This window comes from Medicago sativa, chromosome 5, assembly GCF_051527215.1.
Source record: "Medicago sativa cultivar Bolivia chromosome 5, Bolivia_mono, whole genome shotgun sequence".
In the NCBI taxonomy this organism is placed as follows: domain Eukaryota; kingdom Viridiplantae; phylum Streptophyta; class Magnoliopsida; order Fabales; family Fabaceae; genus Medicago; species Medicago sativa.
The window spans coordinates 30,503,152-30,526,866 of NC_140753.1; the positions used below are offsets into that span (position 1 = coordinate 30,503,152).

The following is a 23,715-nucleotide window of genomic DNA, read 5'->3' on the forward strand; positions in this document are numbered from 1 at the left end:
CTTAAACATTTATAGTAAATATAAGAAGATACGTTTGAGACACAAAAATATTTTATGGTGTTTTTGTGTGGTGGTTGTTTCTTCTGATCCATATCTATGTGGAGGAGTGTTGGTGGTGTGAGGTGGTGATGTAGGCCACATTTTTGAAGTATCCGTGCTTCATAGTGCGTAAGTAATCATGTTTGATGTCATAAACAAGATGTAAGTGCTTGTACATAGTTCTACGTGCTGTCGGTTAAAACTAAGTAAGTTAACAATATTTGGGTAATTAGTTTGATTAAACACAATCATTGATGTTTCATAACATCATTGATCATCTTATTGGTTAATTTGCCATTTCCGGAAAGTGAAGGTGACAGACGAACTGTGCTACCAAAACTAAATCCCAAAACAAGGAAAGCTAAACTGGTTTACACAAGAAGTAGCTCTTGTATTTCGTGAAACTTACAGTTATGTTTTTTCAATTTTTTATTTTATAGCATCATGTATTGTTTTAGTATTAATGATGACCAAGAGCTATAGATAGAACTATGTACAAGCACTTAGATCTCTGCCTCTCAAACTCCTTGATGTTTGGCAATTAGTGATCTCAGAAGCAGAAATACTTCTGTGGCAGTTTGCCTGTTGTTGGAATTGTACTTGCCTTCTCTCTTGCTTGTAGCTCTTCATTTCTTCGGCTTTTCTCGGCGTTGGCTCTCGCTGCATCTGCAACTAGATTTACATACTTCATCTTATTTTGAAATTTCTCCTTAGATTTCAACCTTCGCTGTTTAAGTTCACTCAGAATTTTCTTTTGGCTTTCCTCAGCCTTGGCATTTGCTCCGTCTGCAACTAGTTTTACATACTTAATCTTATTTTGAATTTTCTCCAAAGATTTCAACCTTTCTTCAAGTTCACTCTGCAATTTAGAAGTTTGCAATTAGTTTTTAAATTAAAGTTCAAATTTCATCTCCCACAACATTTTTTACCCGGCCTCTCTAGTTTTTTTTTTTTTTTTTTTTTTATCATTCCAGACTTATTGTTCATACTAGACTGCTAATTGTTTTGCACATAGCATCATCTACTCATAGTAAGACACAAATTTAACAGGACCTAGAACATTATCTGATTTTAGCTAAGGAAGCATTTCATGACCTGCTTAAAGAAGGATTAAATGAATAAGATCTATGAAACCTTAAAAAGAGTGTCTGAGAGAAACCTGTTCCTTCACTAGCTTGCGTTTGGCTTTCTTCCTTTTCTTTTCTTGTCTTCCCATGAATCTATCAACTCTTTCCACTTCTCATACCTGACAATGTTTTTCATTAATATATAATCTGAATGTAATGCTCGGTTCCAGAGATGATAGTATTTATTCTAGTTTTGTTGGAAAATCAATGTAATCCTTCTTCCAAGTACCTTTGTTTGATCTTGTCGAGCTCATAAACTCCCATTCTCGTGCCCATTGTTTGATCATGTCACGCGCTCTACCACACAATATCAAGATGTTCTATGAGATGTTCCAACACCAAGTACACAGAAAACGAATGTTGCGTTTAATGTTTCCACATCATGCTAACAAACATAAAAAACGCAAGAAAATAAATGACAAGAAAGTAAAAGGCACAATTGTTGAGATAATATCCATAAATCCCTATTTTTAGTTTTAAAGTTTTCATTTCTCAATTCTTCACATGTTTGTTCTAAAATTAGAGAGTTATGAAAAAGATTATCAAACATATATTCAGTTTTTTCACATGATGAGCAAGGATCAGGATTTACCTCTTCATTGTCTGATTTTGCCATTAAGCAAAGATCTGCTTGTTCATCTTCATTTGTTGGTTCTTCCGGCTCATCCCATGTAGTTAAGAAGGATCTTTGATTTGATTAGAAATTGTTTGATTTTCTTTTGTTTAACGGACATTCATTTTTGTAGTGTCCAAGTTTGTAGCAACCGTAGCAGGTAACTTGACTTCTGTCAAATTCAGTTTTTGTGTTTTCTTTCCTTGCTGGAAAATTCCTTTTGTTTTGATCTCTTCTTTGAATCATTCTTTGAAGTTTTCTGGTGAGAAGAATGATTTGATCTTGATGTTCTTCTTCATCGGGTTCTTGTTGTTGATTGTAAACTTCCATTTCCAGTTCTTGATTTTGTGATTCTTGATTTGTTTTGAAAGCAATCATTTTGCTTTTGTTTGAGGGTTTGTCCTCTTGCAAAAGAACTTCATGTGCTTTTAGAGATCCGATAAGATCTTCTAATCTGAGTTTTTTTAGATCTTTTGCTTCTGTTATAGCTGTTACAATATGTCTCCAAGATTTTGGGAGACATCTTAAAATTTTTCTTACTCTCTCATGGACTGTAAATTTTTTTTCAAGAGAACGTAACTCATTCATAATGATAGTAAACCTTCCATACATTTCATCTATGGTCTCGGTTTCTGTCATTTCGAATAGTTCAAATTTTCGAACACCAATGTCAATTCTTGTTTCTTTTACATGACTGGTGCCTTCATGATGTATTTTTAGTGTATCCCAAATTTCTTTGCCATTTTTGCATTCTTGTATTCTATCATATTCTTCCCAGCTTAAAGCCATGGTTAGAAATAATTTAGCTTTAAAATTTAATAACATTCGCTTACCTTCCTCTTCTGACCACTCTTCCTGACTCTTTACATTTAGATCTTCATCATATGGAATATAGTCTCCATTTTCGACTATGGTCCACATGTGATTATCTTGTGATTGTAAAAATAGTTCCATTTTTCCTTTCCAGTAATAGTAGTCTGCTCCTTCAAAGAACGGTGGTCTATTTGAGGAACCTCCTTCGGACATAAATTTTACTTTAGACATATTTTCTTTTCTTTGATCTTCTACACCGTTGGGTGTTTAGGTTTTGAATTTTCTTCCTTCTACACCGTTGGGTGTTAAGGTTGTGTTGAGACTTTTCTTCTGGATCTTTTTCCTCCTGCACCGTTGGGTGCGTAGGCTTTTTAGAGGCAGCGCTCTGGTACCAATTGAAGTAAAATATTTTCACAAGAAAGGGGGGTTTGAATTGTGACCTGTTTAAAATATGCCTAATAAAAATTTTCTTTGTATATATATATATATATATATATATATATATATATATATATATATACTTGGATTAGGTTAGTATGTTAGTTAAATAAAAAACAATAATATTGTGAGGTGTGTGATAAAAATAAAAGAGATAGGGAAAAGAGAATCACACACAAGAAGTATCCTGGTTCACCCAATTCGGGCTAGTCCAGTCCCCACAATACTGTGAGATTATCCACTAGGTAGTTACGTTAAGTAACGTTAACCACAACTCCTCTTTTGTCTTCTTTTCACACAAATAAGTAACTTTTACTCTTTGCTAGATCCGACTGATCTTTCCTGCAACCGAGTAAATCTATCTTTGCCTTTACAACCAAACAACAAACGAGTACAAATCACCCTTGCTAGATCTACCTGATCTATCCCTACAAACGAGTGATTTTACCCTTGTTTTTTACACACTTGTTACCTACAAGCTTTACAACCCAATAAGAAATAAATTCTTACTTGGACCAAATATCAAATGAAATTGAGTAGTGATTTACTAAACAAAAAGCTCACTGTAAAAGAGCAAGTTTAGTTCACTGAAAAATAAAAGAGAGAGCTTTGAGTATTTTTGCTTGAGTGTATATTGCTTTGCTTTCTCAAAATTCGGTGGTTTGTTCTTGCACCCAGCATGTGTATTTATAGGCACAATTGCTCAAAGAATTTTGCTTGCTCTTTCTTCCCACGTGAGGAGCGAATAAGATTGTAGGATTATAGCTCATGCCTTTTGTGTTCTCACGTGTGTAGTGTTATGAGCAACACAGCTCATTGTAATTCATCTATGTCCACGTGTAACAATTCTTGTGGCTTAAAAGATAAATATCCATCTTGCAAGCTATCAACCTTTTGCTTTGTCCCTTTTCACCAAAAAGAAGTACTCCCTCCGTCCCGGAATAACTGACCCATTTTCTAAAAAAAAGTGTCCCAAAATAACTGACTCATTTCAATTTTCAATACAACTTTCATCATTCCCAATACAATATAACACTAAATAATACTACTTTTATCATTCCCAATACAATATATTCCACTTTTCCCTTCATTTATACACTTTTCTTAATCTGTGTGAAAAACCAAAGTAGGTCAATTATACCGAGACGGAGGGAGTATTTTGTTGGTACTTTGCAATATGTCAATTGATTGGATAGAGAGTGGTTTAGGAGACATAATATACCAATACCAAAACCTCTTATGTATTGAGATATGCCAACGTGTCCCTTCATGTTTAGGCTTGATTGTCCAAAATTTATCAATTGCATTCTATCTTTTTATTTCTTGTTATGTATGAGATACAAATATTTTTAACGAGCAGATAATTTGCAATCCTTTGAGAATATGTTCCTGCAACTAAAAATACTCATAGACAAATGTTAAATACAATAATATCACATTCCATTTATAAAATAAAGTCTAAATATATTTTTTCATCTTTAAAACTAAAAATAGGGATTTATGGATATTATCTCAACATAATACCTGAGAGCAGCAATTTGTAGCGGAAATATATTCAGCTTCTGTGGTGGATAGTGCTATAGTACTTTGTTTTCTACAACACTAGCTGACTAAAGCTTCTCCAAGTAGTTGACATGCGCCACTAGTACTTTTTCTTTCTATTTTATCTCCGGCGTAGTCAGCATCACAATATGCCATTAGGTCAAAGTGTGTTCCCTTTTTATACCATAGACCAACACTTGGAGTGCCTACAAGGTATCTGAAAATTCTTTTAACTGCAATGTAGTGTGATTCTTTTGGTGCAGTTTGAAATCTAGCACATAGACCTACTGCAAAAACAATGTCAGGTCTACTAGCAGTTAAATATAAAAGTGATCCAATCATTCCTCTATATTCTTTTTCAGGAAAATCTTTTCCATTTTCATCTTTGTCAAGATTTGATGAAGGATGCATGGGAGTAGTCATAATTTTGGATTCATTCATCTTATATTTTTTAAGAAGATCTTTGACATATTTTTCTTGACAAATAAAAATGCCATCTTTATGTTGTTTGATTTGTAATCCCAAAAAGAATTTAAGTTCTCCCATCATGCTCATCTCAAATTCACTTTCCATGAGTTTTGAAAAATCATCACACATTTTTTCATTTGTGGCTCCAAAAATGATATCATCGACGTACATCTGTACAATTAATAAATCATTTTTGTCAATTTTTCTAAAAAGTGTGGTATCAATTTTTCCTCGTGAAAAACCATTTTTGATTAAAAAGATGCTTAATCTTTCATACCAAGCTCTTGGAGCTTGTTTAAGTCCATAAAGAGCTTTGGTTAGTTTGAACACATGATTTGGTTTTTCTAAATTTTCAAAACCTGGAGGTTGATGAACATAAACTTCTTCGTTTAAAAAACCATTTAAAAAAGTACTTTTTACGTCCATTTGAAAAAGTTTTATGCATTTATGAGATGCATATGCAAGAAGGATTCTAATGGCTTCAAGTCTAGCCACAGGAGCATAGGTTTCATCGTAGTCTATGCCTTCTTGTTGATTATAACCTTGAGCTACCAATCTGGCTTTGTTCCGTGTCACTTTTCCTTCTTCATCTAATTTGTTTCTGAATACCCATCTTGTACCAATGATGGATTGAGTTTGAGGATTAGGTACAAGAGTCCAAACTTGGTTTTTCTCAAATTGATGTAGTTCTTCTTTCATTGCTTCGATCCATGACTCGTCTATGATTGCCTCCTTTATTGATTTTGGTTCAATTTGAGATATCATTGCAAAGTCATTTGTTTGAAAAGATCTTCTTGTTCTTACTCCATCTGCGGTTTCACCAATTATTTGTTCTTGTGGGTGATGATCCACAATTCTCCATGATCTTGGAGGACTTAGAGAGTCTTCTTCATTTGATGTTTGTTGGAGAGAATTTTCGATGTTGGGATTGATTTGACTTTCTTCCTCATCTTCTTCATTCAATCTTTCTTGAGTCTCAAGTTCCTCAAACTCATCAAATTTTATGTGCATACTTTCTTCTAAGACTTTTGTTCTTAGATTAAACACCCTGTATGCTTTTGAAGTAACGGAGTAACCAAGAAATATAGCTTTGTCTGATTTTGAATCAAATTTTCCTAGGTTATCTTTGTTGTTTAAAATATAGCAATAACATCCAAAGATATGAAAATAAGAAATGTTTGGCTTTCTTTCTTTCCAGAGTTCATACGGGGTTTTATTTAAAACTCTTCTTATTGAAACTCTATTTAAAATATAGCAAGATGTATTTATGGCTTCTGCCCAAAAATATTTCTCAACATTTGATTCATTTAAAATGGTTCTTGCCGTTTCTTGTAAAGTTCTATTTTTTCTTTCTACAACTCCATTTTGTTGAGGAGTTCTAGGACAAGAAAAATTATGAGATATTCCATTATCACTAAAGAACTGTTCAAAGGAGGCGTTTTCAAATTCTCCTCCATGATCACTTCTTACTGAGATAATATTTGTTTCTTTCTCATTTTGAACTTTTTTGCAAAAGGTTTGAAAAGCTTCAAAAGAATCATTTTTGTGTTTCAAAAATAAAACCCAAGTGAATCTGGAAAAATCATCAACGATTACAAAGCCATATTTTTTGCCGCCAAGACTTTCTATTGAGATAGGTCCAAATAAATCTATGTGAAGCAATTCAAGAGGTCTTTTAGTTGAAATAAAATCTTTTGGAGGAAAACTGCTTTTGACTTGTTTTCCTCTGACACATGCTTCACATATCTTATCCTTCTCATAGTTTATCTTAGGTAGTCCTCTTACTAGATCAAGTTTTGATATTTTAGAAATTGTTTCCATACTTATATGGCCAGCCCTTTTATGCCAAATCCATTTATCTTTTTCAAGAGATATAAAACATGATTCGACAGGGAGTTCATCTAGGTATAGAGTGTAAACATTTTTATTTCTTGATCCTGTAAACAAGATTTTTCCTGAAGATATTTGTCTGACTTCGCATGTGTGAGGTTTGAATATTACTTCAAGACCACTATCACACAATTGACTGATGCTAATTAAATTGTGTTTTAATCCTTCTACATATTGAACATTTTCAATTTTTGCGGAGTTTATCTTACCAATAACTCCTATACCTTTAATCCGAGATTTTTCATTATTACCAAAGGTTACCAATCCTCCTTCCTTTTTGGTGAAGGAGAGAAAGCTTTGTTTATCTCCAGTCATATGTCTTGAGCATCCACTGTCCAAGTACCAAGGCTTTTTCTTGACTGTTATGAGACATTCCTGCAGTAGAGGTTAGTAATACCTTAGGTACCCATAATTTTTTGGGTCCTTGATGGTCAGTGTTATTTTTACGAGTTCCTTGTTTATGAAAATGAGTATAATTATTTTTCAATTTTTGTGAAGCTAGTCTCTTTCTTTTTTTGAAACAAAAAGGTTCACCACTTCTGCTCCTGTGAAAACTGAAACCTTTGATGAGTTTTTCAAACCAACACCAAACTACAAACCTAAACAATCCTTCTCAAATGAACTCAGGAAATCCATTAGGCTAAGCTCAAAACCCTCAAAAGCTTCATACATTAACCTTGATGATGAATCAGTTGTCAGCTTGCAAACTCAAAAAACTACCAAACGACTCAAATCATCTTCATCAGCATTTTCTCCATACGATCGCAAGGAAGCTCAGAAAGAAAAAATGCTGGAAGACATCATTTCAAAACCTGTCAATATTAAAAAAAAGATGATCGTAAATCCATATCTTACAAACACAGTTGTAGAGAGTTTTGTCGAAAGACCCCTCTCAGAAAGCAAAACCTTCGATTTTGATGACATCAAGAAAAAGGAAATCCAACTTGATGATGTTATCAAGAATATTGGAGGGAAGCAATTCTGTGAAATCGATGAGGTCATTCACACACATCTTGTTCAAAAATTTTATTCTTCTGCCACTGTTCTTGAAGGACACGACGTAATTCTTTGCTACATGAATCAAACTGATATCATAATCACCACTGATATTCTAGCAAAAGTTTTCAATATTCCAAATTCTGGTGTCAAACTCTATGGTAGAAAATGGTATGATGATGCTGCTGTCGACAAGAACTCTGTTTTGAGCAAAATCCTTAACAATGTTCAATCTGCAAAAGACTATCCTGTAACAGCTTTGAGGAATGAATATAAGATTCTTCATAACTTGTGCACTCATAGCCTTTTACCTCGTACTAGAGGCAAATATCGAGTCGACGACACTGATCTTATGGTTATCTACCACCTAACTCAAGGCAAACGTGTTAACCTTCCCTATCTCTTCATTCAACACATGATAAGTGCTCTCAAAGACACCAAAGATAAAGGTGGCCTCCCTTACTCCATGGCACTCACAAAAATCTTCAAAGAATTCAAACTCTCTTTCATTGGAGAAAAGGCAGAACGACACTGGAACCCTTTCAACTCAAAGAATGTGTCTCACATTAAATTAAACTCTAATGATGGAGCTTTAGGACTTCATCAAATTCCAATTCCAAGGGAAGAATTTCTCAAGGAAGAAGAAGAGGAAAATCATCTTCACAGTCTTGTGAATGCAATAATTGTTGAAAGTCATAAGACATCACAATCGGCTTCACTCTACTCAAACCTTTGTGCCTCAGCTCCTCACTTCGACCTAAATGTCTCTACTGATCTCAATCTTTCATCTGGTTTTGAAACCGTACCTATTCCCATCTCTCCAGCTCCTATGATTGATGTCTCTAACTCTGCTTTGTTCGGATCAGACTGTTTGAACAAATTCATAGACTCTCCTCCAAAGAATATCAATCAACTTCCTAGTGAGTTACCTCCGATACCATCTCACTTCAGCTCTTTTGGAAGTTTCACGTCAACCGGAACTTCTCCTAGAAATGATGCTCCCGTTGAACCTGTAAATCCTATCATTTCAAACGAGATAATCTACACTGAGCTGACTTCTCTTCATGCTGATGTTAATCACCTTCGCGAGTCCTTTGCTGCATTTCTCTTCACTTTCTGCGGTGCGGTGCCTCCAGGTCCTGGTTTTCATGCATCCTCCTCCAACCCACCTCCACATAATCTTTAGCTTACTCATGAAACTGTGTTGATTCGCCCTTTTTGAAGATGCCAAGGGGGAGAAAGTGTTTAGAAACACTGAATATATTTTATGAATTTGAAAATGGCCCTCTTTATATCTTTTGGCTATAGACTAGTTTCGGCCATGTGCCTTTTGTTTAAATAGTTTGTCCTTTTATGTTTTTAGCTTTAAGCAGTATATTTTGTTTGTTAGCAATTGATTGCAAACATTTATCTATGTTCGGTTGCAATCAATTTAAGTTTCTACTATGTTCTTCTTATGTATATAATGACTATGTTTTATGACACTAACATTAGCTCATAAGTATGTATCTGTTTTAAATACCCTCACTTGATATAATGATCTTCAAATCAAGATTGCATTTCTTAAAGACTTATAGTAATCTATCAACTTGATTCGAGAAAAATTTATACCTTCAATATCAGATTGGGGGAGTCTACTTTAAAAAAAAAAAAAAATTTACCCTCAAAAGATGTACATCAAATTGAGGGGGAGCTTAATCACAACACATTAATAAATCAAATTCAAATATATTTTGTCATCGTCAAAAAGGGGGAGAATGTTGAGATAATATCCATAAATCCCTATTTTTAGTTTTAAAGATGAAAAAATATATTTAGACTTTATTTTATAAATGGAATGTGATATTATTGTATTTAACATTTGTCTATGAGTATTTTTAGTTGCAGGAACATATTCTCAAAGGATTGCAAATTATCTGCTCGTTAAAAATATTTGTATCTCATACATAACAAGAAATAAAAAGATAGAATGCAATTGATAAATTTTGGACAATCAAGCCTAAACATGAAGGGACACGTTGGCATATCTCAATACATAAGAGGTTTTGGTATTGGTATATTATGTCTCCTAAACCACTCTCTATCCAATCAATTGACATATTGCAAAGTACAAACAAAATACTTCTTTTTGGTGAAAAGGGACAAAGCAAAAGGTTGATAGCTTGCAAGATGGATATTTATCTTTTAAGCCACAAGAATTGTTACACGTAGACATAGATGAATTACAATGAGCTGTGTTGCTCATAACACTACACACGTGAGAACACAAAAGGCATGAGCTGTAATCCTGCAATCTTATACGCTCCTCACGTGGGAAGAAAGAGCAAGCAAAATTCTTTGAGCAATTGTGCCTATTAATACACATGCTGGGTGCAAGAACAAACCACCGAATTTTGAGAAAGCAAAGCAATATACACTCAAGCAAAAATACTCAAAGCTCTCTCTTTTATTTTTCAGTGAACTAAACTTGCTCTTTTACAGTGAGCTTTTTGTTTAGTAAATCACTACTCAATTTCATTTGATATTTGGTCCAAGTAAGAATTTATTTCTTATTGGGTTGTAAAGCTTGTAGGTAACAAGTGTGTAAAAAACAAGGGTAAAATCACTCGTTTGTAGGGATAGATCAGGTAGATCTAGCAAGGGTGATTTGTACTCGTTTGTTGTTTGGTTGTAAAGGCAAAGATAGATTTACTCGGTTGCAGGAAAGATCAGTCGGATCTAGCAAAGAGTAAAAGTTACTTATTTGTGTGAAAAGAAGACAAAAGAGGAGTTGTGGTTAACGTTACTTAACGTAACTACCTAGTGGATAATCTCACAGTATTGTGGGGACTGGACTAGCCCGAATTGGGTGAACCAGGATACTTCTTGTGTGTGATTCTCTTTTCCCTATCTCTTTTATTTTTATCACACACCTCACAATATTATTGTTTTTTATTTAACTAACATACTAACCTAATCCAAGTATATATATATATATATATACATACAAAGAAAATTTTTATCAGGCATATTTTAAACAGGTCACAATTCAAACTCCCCTTTCTTGTGAAAATATTTTACTTCAACAATGAGTTTGTTGACACAGTTCGGTGACATACACACCTACTCTGGGGGCTACCAAGCAAGGAAGGAAATCCACTAGTGTAGTTCTTATTCTAAATTTCTCAACAAACCACATTTACAACTTAAGACCTAGGACCTACCCATCTAGATTTCAACCTAGGAATTCCTAGATCTGAGATCTCATCTCACTATCCTATAATCAATCACAGCCCCTGTGACTTTCAGATTAAAACACAAAATGATGAAGTTACCTTCAAACACAAACTACAACCTTGCTTCAAAGTTTTGGTGTAGCACACGAGTAACAACTCAATAAACAGTCATTAACATGTATCAAGATGATACAAGAAAGGCTCACAAATAACAAACAGTCCTATACTTGCATCAAAACGATACAAGAGAAGAACACACAAAGAACACGACTCAAAACCCTAAAAAAACTATTCTTTTAGAATGACGGCTTGAATGAATAATTAGGTCTTGAAGTCTTCCATATATACTGAAGTAATATGGGCTCAATAACCTTGTTGGGCTTCAGAACAATGTAGATCGTTCAGCTGATCTACGTAACAAGAATCAGTAACAAATATGGAAAGTCCTAGAATGTTGGAACATCTTTAGGAACTTTCAAACATATCCAAATATTCCCGAAAATATTGTTACTCCTTGAGGAATAAAACCACAATTGATTCTGTATAGATATGCGTGTTGCTTGGTCAGCAAGATATGTGGACGTGGATTCCTTAATAAGAAAAAATGCGCGTACAAATAGGCATAAAACAAGGCACACTGAACCGTGTCAGGATGTTGAAACATCATGTCCAACATCTCGTGAAAATGCCTAAAACATGTTTGAACATGGTATCCAACATCACAATCATGGATATATGTTTTAGCAATAATGCAGCCAATACAAATACCCAACACTCTCCCATTCATTTTGTTGCTCCCTAACAAAATTGTTCATGTAAAGTTTGTAAACCGATGAAAATTATGAGCATCTTTAGTTCTATTTTTATTATATAGCTTTCACAATTATATCTGTTGAACAAAAATTTACTTGATGTAGATATTATTAATACATGCATGTATACAACTACTCTTAGATTCTGATCAAACATGGGTTCTCAATAGTTTTCATATTCAATATTTAATTTATTGCAAAATAACCTTAAAAAATTAGCTTTTTCAATCTTGTTGCCACTATTAACAAGGTAAATACTGTAGCACTATGCAAGATATATGACTGGTACGTATTTGCAATACATGTTTACCATACAATAAAATGTATAAGAAGAAAATTCAGAGCAACTAACCCCATTTGACTCCATAAATCCTCCATTCTACCGGGTGGGTTTTATTCTCTGGTTTTCCTTTTATCACTTATTATTATATGTTTTGTCATCAATGTGCTTATTTAAAATAGAAGAAGCCTTGGAAAGTTAACGTTGTTTGGGTTCGTTATTTGTGGGGCCATCATTGGAGGAGAACAAGCAAGGTTAAATATACTTTGCATATGGTAACTGGTTTGAATCTCTTGTGCCTTTTGGAGAGAAGGTAGGTATTCTTTTCTTTGTTGCAGACTTGGCTTATTTTAATTCATACATCTATGGTGTAGAATTGAAGAATCACTAGTTGAGTGTTATGTCAAAACAACCTGGAATAATGATGGGAAATAACCACCTTTTTCCATTATGTCTTGAAGATAAAGTTAAGTTTTTTTTTTTTTAAAAAAAAAAAACCAGATATTAGAGAACATATATTTGCAAGGATGAACTTTATGCAATAGAGTTATATATAAAAAGCTGCTTTACATTTTGGGAGCATTTTAAAGTTTATTTAGATTTATATTATAACATAAGCATTCATTTAAAATCTTCATTACAACAGAACTAACCGTGGAGTAAATTGTTTGACCTCTTTTGGACAAAACTCATAAAACATATTCTAATATCGCTACCAATTACCATTTTCGCCATTGCATCAACACAATTGTTCTCTTCACGGAAATTATAAGACACTTTGATATCCCAATCTTTGCTCTCAATACTATGAGTTACATGAATAACGGCTTTAGAGTCCACACACAACTCAACGCTATAAAAACCGCGCTCCTTGGCCAGCTTCAAACCTTCCAAAACATCCCAAATCTATGTTGTATAAGCACTACAAAGACCAACTCTTTTGGTAAAATCTCCAAACCACTCTCCTTCAAACTACTACCTTTGCTTGCACTATAAGTCTATAAGTTATAATAATCCAACCACTGCTGCAACTCCAGAGAAGGAAAAAACTGCCACATAACTTGGTCGGAATGATATTTATCCACATAGCGATGGCTAATGGACAATCTCTAAACACATGCAACGTAGTTTCGATTTCAATATTACAATGCTTACAATAGGGAGTTCCAAATGCATCTTGTTTTTCCTTTCATTAGCTAATAATCTTTCTTGACACTTAATATGTTCAAAGATATACAAATTGTTTGAAGTAATGTGTTGTTTGAACAATCTGGTTTGTCGAAAACCAGATATACTCACTAACTCTTGTTTGTCTCTTAACAAATTGTTTATAGTAGATAATCACTTATATATAGATTTTTAGGTCAAATACCGTTTGCGGTCCTTTAAGACAGTTGTTTATAACATGTTAGTTTTTAAGTTTATTTTGTTACAAATTGGTTTTTAAGTAAGAAAATATATGCACTGCTATCCTATTTTCATCAAACTCAACTAAAAAGTATTATGTGGACGTTTAATGTTAAATTGGTATGCCCGAATTTACCACTCTCAAAACTAGGGTTAATAGGTGTATTACTCAGTCCTGATCTGACACAAAATTGATCGATCACTAGCTTTATAATATTTTGGTTAATTTGCCATTTCTGAAAAATGAAGTTGACAGTCGAACTATGCTACCAAAACTAAATCCCTAAACAAGGAAAGCTAAACTTGTTTAATCAAGAAGTTGCTCTTGTATTTGTTGAATCTTACAATTTTGTTTTTTCAATTTTTATAGCATCATGTATTGTTTGGGCATAAATGATGTGTAAGAGCTATAGACAGAACTATGTACAATCACTTAGATCTTTTCCTCTCAAACTCCTTGATGTTTGGCAATTAGTGACCTCAGAAGCAGAAATACATCCGTGGCAGTTTGCATGCTGTTCGAATTGTACTTGCCTTCCCTTTTGCTTGTAGCTCTTCATTTTTTCGGCTTTCCACGACCTTTGCTCTTGCGCCGTCTGCAACTAGATTTACATACTTCATCTTATTTTGAAATTTCTCCAAAGCTTTTAACCTTCTCCGTTCAATTTCACTCTGCAATTTAGAAGTCTGCAATTAGTCTTTAAATTTCATCGCCAACAACATTTTTTACCCGGCCTTTCTAGTTTCTTTTATCATTTTAGACTTATTGTCCATACTAGACAGCTAATAAGGAAGCACTTCATGACATGCTTAGAGAAAGATTATGCATAAGATCTATGAAACCTAATAAAGAGTGTCTGAGAGAAACCTCTTGCTTCATTAGCTTGCGTTTGGCTTTCATCCTTTTCTCGTCTTCCCAGGAATCTATCAACATTTTCAACTTCTCATACCTGACAATGTTTTTCATTAATATATAAACTGAATGTAATGCTTGATTCAGGAGATGATAGTATTTATTCTAGTTCTGTTTGAGACTGTTTTCTTTGTTACAGATTCAATGTAATCTTCCAAGTACCTTTGTTTGATCTTGTCGAGTTCAGTTCTCTCCCATTCATCTGCATCTGTCTCCCCATTGTTTGATCCTGTTGTAGTCTGTCTTAGAGGATCAGGTATCTCTGAAGTCTTCATAATTGGTGGTGGCGGTGGCGGGGGTGGAGGAGGAGCATTTGGCGCTGTGGTGTTAGTTTTTTTTCCAGTGAAAGTTGCAGTCTTTTTCATTGTTGGCGTAGGAGTAATGGCCTTTTCCGGTTTCTTTTCTTCTACAACTGAGGATGTTGACGCCTTGTCACCCTGGTCATCTTTAGACCTAAATGAACCTAAACATGATGCAGACAAAGTTTAATAAACTTGATTTTCTTTTTGTTTTTCTACTTAAGAATAATGGTAATTATGATTCATAAATGAAGTGGTATGTGCTCATCTTTACCCGATAATCGCTTGGATGCACTACTGAGAAGGGACTTTGAAGATTTTGTGCCGTCCACCTTGCTTTTGAGCTTGGCCGATGAGGCCTCCGGGGTCTCACTCTTCTGCTCAGATGTCTCCTGCAAATTAATTGATAATGCAGCGGCAGCTACTGCTGCAGCATGCACCATTTCTATGTGGTCGTAATCATGGCCTGTTTTACCTGAAAGCTGTTTTTGCAACCAATTCTGGCCCTTCTTCTTCTCTGTTGAACATGGTCGACACAGTTTGTATAAAGTATGTCATATTCAATAATTTAATAACATAAGTGTATATTTTTAAAGTTTTTGTTTCTCTCTTTTTCTTTTCCTTTTATTTTTTGGTGGTGTCTGGGGTTCGAACCATAAACCCTGCATATATTATGCATTATCCTTACCAACTGAGCTAAGTTCACGGAGACACCTTTTCTTTTCCTCTTTATTATGCTTAATGGTTCATAAACTCTTAAAATTACAAAATAAACTCAGCAATCATTGTACAATAGATTATTATTTCAATCACTCTCCAATGGGGTACATAATAAGATGTAGGCTTAATTAATGATTTGGTCCCTTAAGTTATTTGTTGGTTACATTTTGGTCCCATAAGTTATTAACGTTACAATTCGGTCTCTTAAGTTACTTTTTGGTTTCGTTTTGGTCCCTTAACTATTAAAAGTTTCGTTTTGGTCCCTTAACTTATTTTTTGGTTTCGTTTTGGTCCCTTAACTCTTCCTCCGTCAACCACTTTGGTCCTTTACGTTAGGATGAATGTATTAGAGTTAAGGGACAAAAACGAAACCAAAAAATAAGTTAAGGGACCAAAATGAAACTAAAAAATAAGTTAAGGGACCAAATCGAAACAAAAAAATAAGTTAAGGGACCAAAACGAAACTTTTAATAGTTAAGGGACCAAAACGAAACCAAAAAGTAAGTTAAGGGACCAAATTGTAACGTTAATAACTTAAGGGACCAAAACGAAACCAAAAAATAAGTTAAGGTACCAAAAGAGTAATTAAGCCTAAGATGTATCTAATGTGTTTGGAACTAACAATGAGAGAAATGAAGGTAAGGGGAATCAGATAACAAAATATTACCTTTGAAAGATTGGGTTTTCTGTATAGGTATTTTCCGATCTCTTGTGGCACCAAGATCAGCTTTGTTCTCCTCCGTACCGGTAAGTTGTACCCTAACAAAATTGTTCATGTAATGTTTGTAAACCAATGAAAATTATGAGCATCTTTCATTATTTCAATTTTTATATAGCTTACAAAAATAGTTGTACCCTAACTATTTTTTTATTTTTTTTGAATAAATTTGTTTACTTGATATAGCTATCATTGATCGGGGGAAAGGGTTCCCTTCAGGGACAATATGGTCCTGTAAAATCAAGACCCTTAAAATAAAATGGTGTGAGGATTTTATAATATAAAAAAGTGATTATGATGTTTGGATGATGGAGATTCTCTATCGTATTGGTTATTGGTTTCAACAGAGAAAACATGAGATTTTCAATGGAGAGAGTCCGGTATCGTTGATCAAACATGGGTTCTCAACAGTTTTCATATTCAATATTCAACTTGTTGCAAACCAGCCTTGAAAAACTAGCTTTTTCAATCTTGTTGCCACGATTAACATGGTAAATATTGTAACAACAAGCTAGGTATGTGTCTGGCATGTATTTGCAATGCATTTTTACCATCCAATAAGATGTGTGGAAAGAAAATCCAGAACAACTAACCTCATTTGACTCCATAAATTCTCCATTCTACTGGGAGGGTTTTGTTCTCAGGTTTTCCTTCTATCACTTGTATTTTTTTCATCATCCATTAGCCACTTGCATGTGCTTTATTTGAAATAGAAGAAACGTTTGGTAAGGAAACGTTATTTGTGGGGCCATCATATGTAGGAAAACAAGCAAGGTTAAACATAATTTGCCTTTTGGAGAAAGTTAGGTATTCTTTTCTTCGTTGCGTGATCTTATCGACTAAAATTTGTAATCCATATATCTATGGTGAAGAATCGAAGAATCACTAGTTGAGTGCTATGTCAAAACAACTTGGAATAAGGATGGGAAAACCACTCTTTCCATTATGTCTTGAAGACAAAAATAAATTTTAAAAATAGATACCTTAATCTTATCTTATCTTAATCTTAATAATATATAAATGTGGAACAATTTTTAAGCTTCTAATCCAATGTGTCAAATTCTTAAGCTATCAATGTCAAATCATCAAATTTTGTAAGTACATTTTATCATCACATTTAGTAATAGGGGCCACAAAACTATAACAATTTCAAATGTTTACAATAAAAAATTCAGCATAAATCAATTTAGATCATAAAATTTGGAATGTGTTACTCCAAGAAATGTCATTTTCGGCTGTATAAATAAGAAAAAAAATGTCCTATTTCAAATGAGGCCCGACAATGTTAAGTCCAGCACTCAAACCCTCATCTTTTCAGAATCATTAAATACAAAGGCAATAGAAAAGGAAAACTTTCCCGGCTACCAATCCTGTTTTTACGCTAAAAGTTCTCATGTTCCCCCTCATGGTTAAAATTTGTACACCCACCTCACTTAATTCAAATTCAAAATTCAAATCATCAAATTCAATCTCTCTCTTTCTTCCTTTCTCCCTACGGATTAAATCTCCCATATCTCTTTCTCATCTTCTTTCATTTTTTCTTCATTCTCAAATCAGAAATCAATATCCATGGTGATTTCAACTGATCCAGTAACCAATCATAAGCCAAGTGCAATTCTGCTTTACATTTTGGGACCATTTCAAAGTTTATTTAGGTTTATCCTATAACTATAATCATATCTATATATATATATATATATATATATATATATATATATATATATATATATATATATATATATATATATATATATATATATATATATACTGCTTTACATTTTGGGACCATTCCAAAGTTTATTTAAGTTTATCTGATAGCATAAGCATTTATTTAAACTCATCATACTAGACCGCCAACCTGTGCGACGCAAGTTTCTTATGTTTTAATATATGTTCAAATATATTTTATATTAGAAAGAAATAACATTGTAGTACATTTTTATAAACAAACATTGCAGTACAATTTTATAAACAAACATCATATGGGTCTGAGAAGACTGTTCGGGGAAAACCCTAATCGGCCCAAGAAACTGTTACTCTCACCTGCTCTTTCCCCATTCCTTCATTCTCTCTCATCCTTTTCTTGGCCTTTTTTCTTTTTCGTCTCTTTGTTCATGGAGCATGGATCAACCACAGAACAACGGTGCTAACTCTGGCACCCTGAATCTTGAAACACACCTGGACAGCCCTAACAATATCTCCCGCCCTTACAAGATCCAGAAAATTCAAATCCAACCCCACAATCAATTTGGTCTCCACACCTCATACCAACAAACCCTTCAATTTGAAGAAGGCACTAGTAATCCTTAAAACTCTCCTGAGCATGATAACAACACACCTACAATAAACATGTATAAGCAACAGACAAGAGAAATTCCAGAAGAAATCAATCCAGACCCTTTCTTTTACTATCAAGATGATCATATTCAGGATAACATTAATACATGCAAAAATTGCATCCTTGGTAAAATCTTAGCTGAAAAACCAATTTCTACCCAAGTGTTATACAACACCCTCAATGGAATCTGGTGCAACCCCCTAGGATTGAAGTAGTGAAATTGAAGGCAAAATTCTATAGATAAGGATGGACAAGGAAGAAGATGTCCAAAGGATTATCAAAGGCAGCCCTTGGATAATCAGGAACTGTTGGCTCATTTTACATAGCTGGAACAGGAATATTGAGATTAACAATTTGAATGACACCAACACCCCTATTTGGATCCAATTTTAGGGGCTCCCCCTTCACTTCAAATCTATTACTATGGGTAAGGAGATGGGTGCTCAATTAGACATAGTTCTGGATGTAGGTCTCTATGAATTCCCAGACAATGCCATAAATGTTAAGGTCAAAACTCTGTTTAATAAGAACCATTTTATTAGGGAAGGAATGTTCATTGGAAATGAAGAAGATGACATAAACTGGGTGGATTTTAGATATGAAAATCTCCATATGTTCTGTTTTGGGTGCGGTCTTGTTGGATATAATATGGAAAATTGAAACAACACTCCAACAAGATTTGAGAGTGGACCCAATCCTAGAGGTGCCTGGCTCTCAGATCCAAAAATTATGCCAGAAGGCTCATAGACTAAGCTTTTTGGTGAAAATCATGTTTCAGACATTGTTGGAACATCTGAAACTGTTCCTACTGCTGGACTAATGACTAAGTAGGAGATTTGGTTCTGATAACTCCTGTTGATTTTATGAAATATGTTTTTATGGCTAGTTTTGTGATAATTCCTGGTGATTTTAAGCACTCATGTTCTATATTTCTTATAATTCTATGTGTTGGCATATTTTGTGGCTAAAAAGAGGGGAGTAATGTTATACCCTAATTTTGGACCTAAAAATACTTGTTCAAAATTTTCTTTCATCTTTGATATATAGCTACTATTCTTGAATAATTGCCAATTTGCTATTGTTTACACTGACATTTTACTCTGCTTCATTCCTCAATTTAGCTTCAAAAATCTTTTCAACTGGGTATTTGTCCATGTTTTCCTGCATTTCAAGTCATCCAAAACTTTTTCTTGCATTTCAAGTCATTTGAATTTGTCTCTGATCAATTGCATCTTTCTCTGCATCTCATTGCAATATTGTTTACAAAATTCATGAAGAAGGGTATTTTAGTCATTTCCTGCATTCAAACTCATTTTAGTCCTTGAAAATTGTTTGAGTCTTTTCAAATGGTTTGAATAAGTCTTTATTTCAATTCCATGTCAAAATCCATTTCAAAAAATTGCATTTGAAGTCATTTTGAGTCAGTTTACCCCCTAGGGGCATTTTAGTCTTTTCATGTGTTAAAAATCTGTTTAATTTCTAAAAATTGTCTCTGAGTCTTTTCAATGTGCTGGTATAAACTTTTGCGTAAGTTCCTTGTTAAAAATCATTTTAAAATTGCATCCGAGTCATTTTGAGTCAGTTTAGTCCCTAGGGGCATTTTGGTCATTTCACATGAAATTTTGGCAGACAGAGGTTACTTTGAAGTACCTCATTTGTGTAATTGGTTCATTTTAGTCCCTTGGTTGATTTTATTTTTTTGTTTCACTTTACGTTATTTTCATTTTACCAAATTTTAACCAAATTTTATTTTAATTGCCTTTCAGTCCTCTAAGTCTCTTTTCAATTTTATATTTTTTTTTTTCCTTTAAGTTTTTTTTTATTTACAGTTAAGCCCTTAGTCTTAAAGAAATTGCAGTTCAGTCCTTTTTCTATTTTTTCAGTTTTGTCCCTTTAAGTTTTTGATTTGCAGAATAGTCCTTAAGCACCAAACTCAGCAAGGCCGAGCCAACAAAGTTCAAAGTCCACATGTCAACATTCTATTGGAGCACCAGAACACATGGCAGCCTATAAAAGGCACATTCACTGCACAAGTGCCAACAGAATCAATCACAATTTGCCAACTCAACAAACACATTTTCACCAATTCTCTCTCCTCTAACAGAATCAAAATCACTTTCCATCAAGAACATGATGAAACTTACGAAGAACTTCATCATCACCAAATCCTAACCGTTTCAGATTTCCATCAAAAATTCATCATCAAGCACACAAAATCAAAATAAGCTTTCAGAAAACCAAAAAAAATCAACACCGTTTCAATTAGAAAAACCTTCATCAAATTCGGTTTAATTTATGTTTGTTCTCAGTGATTCCTTACGGAAATCATCATCATCGAACCATATCATTCATCTTCTCGCAATTCAAGTCGAGGACGATCACAAGAAGAAGGTTTGAGAAGAGAAGAAGAAGAAACGAAGCAGAATCACACCGGTGAAGAAAGAGAAGAAAATAACTGGTTTATTTCCAGTGAAAACACTTACCGGAGAAGACGAAGAAGACGACGTAAAGTGTTACGGCTTTATGTAGTTCTCTTCTCCGATCAAACTTCCGGTAAAACCCTAATTTCTCAAAATCTGTTTCCAGGGCGTGATTTGTGCTTGTTATGCTTCGTATTTCATGGATCTAGGGTTATAGAACGAAGAACAATGAAATTACACCGTTTAATCTGCGTTTTCAGAAAAGATAAAAGAGGAGTGGACGGAATCCGTCCTTCTCACTGGAGAAGACGATGATTCCGTCAATTCTTTAAAGGATTACGGTGTATTCGTCATCGTCCTTCCACCTCACACCGCCGTTAGGTTAGATCGGAGAAGAAGAAGAGAGAACGAGAGAGATACGAGAGAAGAAAGAGAAAGATCGGTTAGAAATGAAGTGAGACCGGCTCACCAGCTTTTATAGGGGGTGAACCGGACCGGTTCACCTGAACCAGGCTGGTTCACTCCCAAACCGGTCTCTTCTTCATTTTTGGCCGCTTGATCTGCTTCTTATTTGTGTGTACGGTGTAGATCCAGTGGCTGTGTGTTCCTTCTTTAGCTTATGATGCACCACGTGTTCCTGGCCTTTAGATTTAGGGTTTTGGAGGAGTTGGGTCAATCCAACGCCTCTGAGGCTGTTGGATGATCCAGATCCAACATATGCTTGGGCCTGGGCTTTGTGTTACCACCTTTTTTCGTTTTTTATGGATTTCCTTGCTATTTGCACACAGTTTTGTGGTTTTTACACCCTCAACATACCTAAAAACTTTTAGAAAATTCTATAAAAATTTGTGAATGTTTCTCATCATTTTTTGCAACCTTTTGTGTGATATTCTTGTATCAAAATTGGATAAAAAGTAATATGTTGTGTTTTGGCTTTATCTTTTGAACTTTATGATAAAAAACTTGTGAGAATGTGCATACTTTTGATTCCAATTCTTGATACATGTTTTTGAATTGTGATGTGTGGAGTTGTGATGAATTTACCCCTGTGTTTGACATGTTTTTACTGGAGTTTGAGGTGTTGTGGTTGATTGCTTGTGTTGCAAGTTATGTGGATATTGTTTGTGAAAATTAAATGCCAAATACGCCTAAAATATAGCATGATTCTTTGACTTGAATGTGTTCTTATAATTCTCATTTTGTTGATTGTGATAAGAATCTTTGAACATTGTCATGATATGGGAATTATAGGTCATACACTTGTCTTGTTGTCATGATAAATTTTAGGCATATTTTGCCAAGAGTTTAGTCACTTTTTTTTCAAGTTTTTTGCCACTTTGTTTAATGTTCCTTTTGCTTATAATTTTCATGCTATTATACCTTATCCTACTAACCATTTCATTTCATGTTTCATTCACCCATAAGCTCCTCCCATCTCACATTCTAGCCTAGTTTTCTTGCAATATTATTTTCCTTGCAAAAATTTAGTATGTAAAGAATTAGGGACTTGTAATATTACTTTCATGCCATTTTACTTTTCTTGCAAGACCATAGAATGTAAACTAGGGCATGATGTAAAGGACAATGGACTCTAATGATGTACACCGACACTCATTAGCACACACCTCACTTGGTTACTTTAGATGTATGGCTAGGATATGCATGTTTAGATGTATGTTTAGGATTGAATGTTTAGATGAATGCTTAGGTTTTACACTTAGAAAAATCAATTTTCCAAAAAAACTTGAACAACATCACTTGAAAACCTTTTCCAAAAAATATAGGAGTCAAAACTCCTTTGCATTTTCTCTTTATTTTCTTAACCAAATTTCAATAAAAATTAATCATACTTGACTTTTTTCCAAAATCACTAATCAAACCCCACTTTTTCTTAAATCTCCATGCTCAGGAAGCCTCTCAATCTCCATTCTTCAAAACTCCAATTTTCAAACTTAAAATCAACCAACAAAAACAAAAACATTTTTGGATGAGAACTACGATGGATTTGATCCCTTAAAAGGGTACGTAGGCAAGGAAACAATATTCCTTCAATTCAAATAAAATAAAAATTCAAACACTTTCTTCTCCCTCCAATTCTTGACTTAGTAAATTCTTAGGTGTAAATAACATTTTCAAATAGCATTTAAAAATAAAGCGCGCGCGTAGAAAGTAAAGACGGTTCCTATAGGATACTATAGTCGTTATGGGTGCCTAACACCTTCCCGTAGCGAAAACAACTCCCGGACCTCGATTCTCAAGGGTTTTGCTTATTTTTTCCCTTCCCAAGAAAAAATGAGATATCAACGGTTAAAAAGGTTCAAACTTAATCAATGTTTGACACCCGAAAACCAAGATAAACGTGTGGGGTGAGAATATCAAAAGTCCTACACCCGGGCTGAGTGAACTTAGGATTTAGGAGGGATATAATCGACAATTCATTCCGAGGGTTGCCTCGTGTATTGGATTATGCGATCAATCCCACATAGCTGAGGCATTTTGGGGGTGATGTTGTCGGCGCGTGTTGTCGCGTTTAGGCACTTTACTTCTAATTGTTCTATGACGCTATGAACCGTAGATAACCGAACCCATCCATGGCCATTTTCTAGGATGTAGTGCGGAGGCTAAACCGAGTGTTTGTCTCGAGTTTTAGTCGTCACGCGATACTAC

The 23,715-nt window shown here is 34.3% G+C and overlaps 3 protein-coding genes across 3 annotated transcripts; 1 reads left to right on the forward strand and 2 right to left on the reverse strand.

Moving 5' to 3' along the window:
* Nucleotides 1–309: 309 nt before the first annotated feature.
* LOC146921697 (uncharacterized) lies at nucleotides 310–12,374 on the reverse strand. The gene is made up of 4 exons (XM_085715019.1): nucleotides 12,306–12,374; nucleotides 1,396–1,463; nucleotides 1,199–1,285; nucleotides 310–898 (listed from the first exon to the last, which is right to left on the reverse strand). The coding sequence occupies exons 3-4, from the start codon at nucleotides 1,253–1,255 to the stop codon at nucleotides 590–592; spliced, it is 366 nt and encodes a 121-aa protein (XP_085571145.1). The 5' UTR covers nucleotides 1,256–1,285; nucleotides 1,396–1,463; nucleotides 12,306–12,374; the 3' UTR covers nucleotides 310–589.
* LOC146921698 (uncharacterized) lies at nucleotides 7,458–9,576 on the forward strand. The gene has a single exon (XM_085715015.1). The coding sequence runs from the start codon at nucleotides 7,718–7,720 to the stop codon at nucleotides 9,110–9,112; it is 1,395 nt and encodes a 464-aa protein (XP_085571141.1). The 5' UTR covers nucleotides 7,458–7,717; the 3' UTR covers nucleotides 9,113–9,576.
* Nucleotides 12,375–13,943: 1,569 nt separating the features above from the next.
* On the reverse strand, nucleotides 13,944–17,021 carry LOC146921699 (uncharacterized). Its single transcript, XM_085715016.1, has 6 exons — nucleotides 16,884–17,021; nucleotides 16,240–16,331; nucleotides 15,127–15,369; nucleotides 14,716–15,016; nucleotides 14,509–14,590; nucleotides 13,944–14,312 (listed from the first exon to the last, which is right to left on the reverse strand). Exons 1-6 carry the CDS (start codon nucleotides 16,907–16,909, stop codon nucleotides 14,121–14,123), a joined length of 936 nt encoding a protein of 311 aa, XP_085571142.1. The 5' UTR covers nucleotides 16,910–17,021; the 3' UTR covers nucleotides 13,944–14,120.
* Between the last annotated feature and the right edge of the window lie 6,694 nt (nucleotides 17,022–23,715).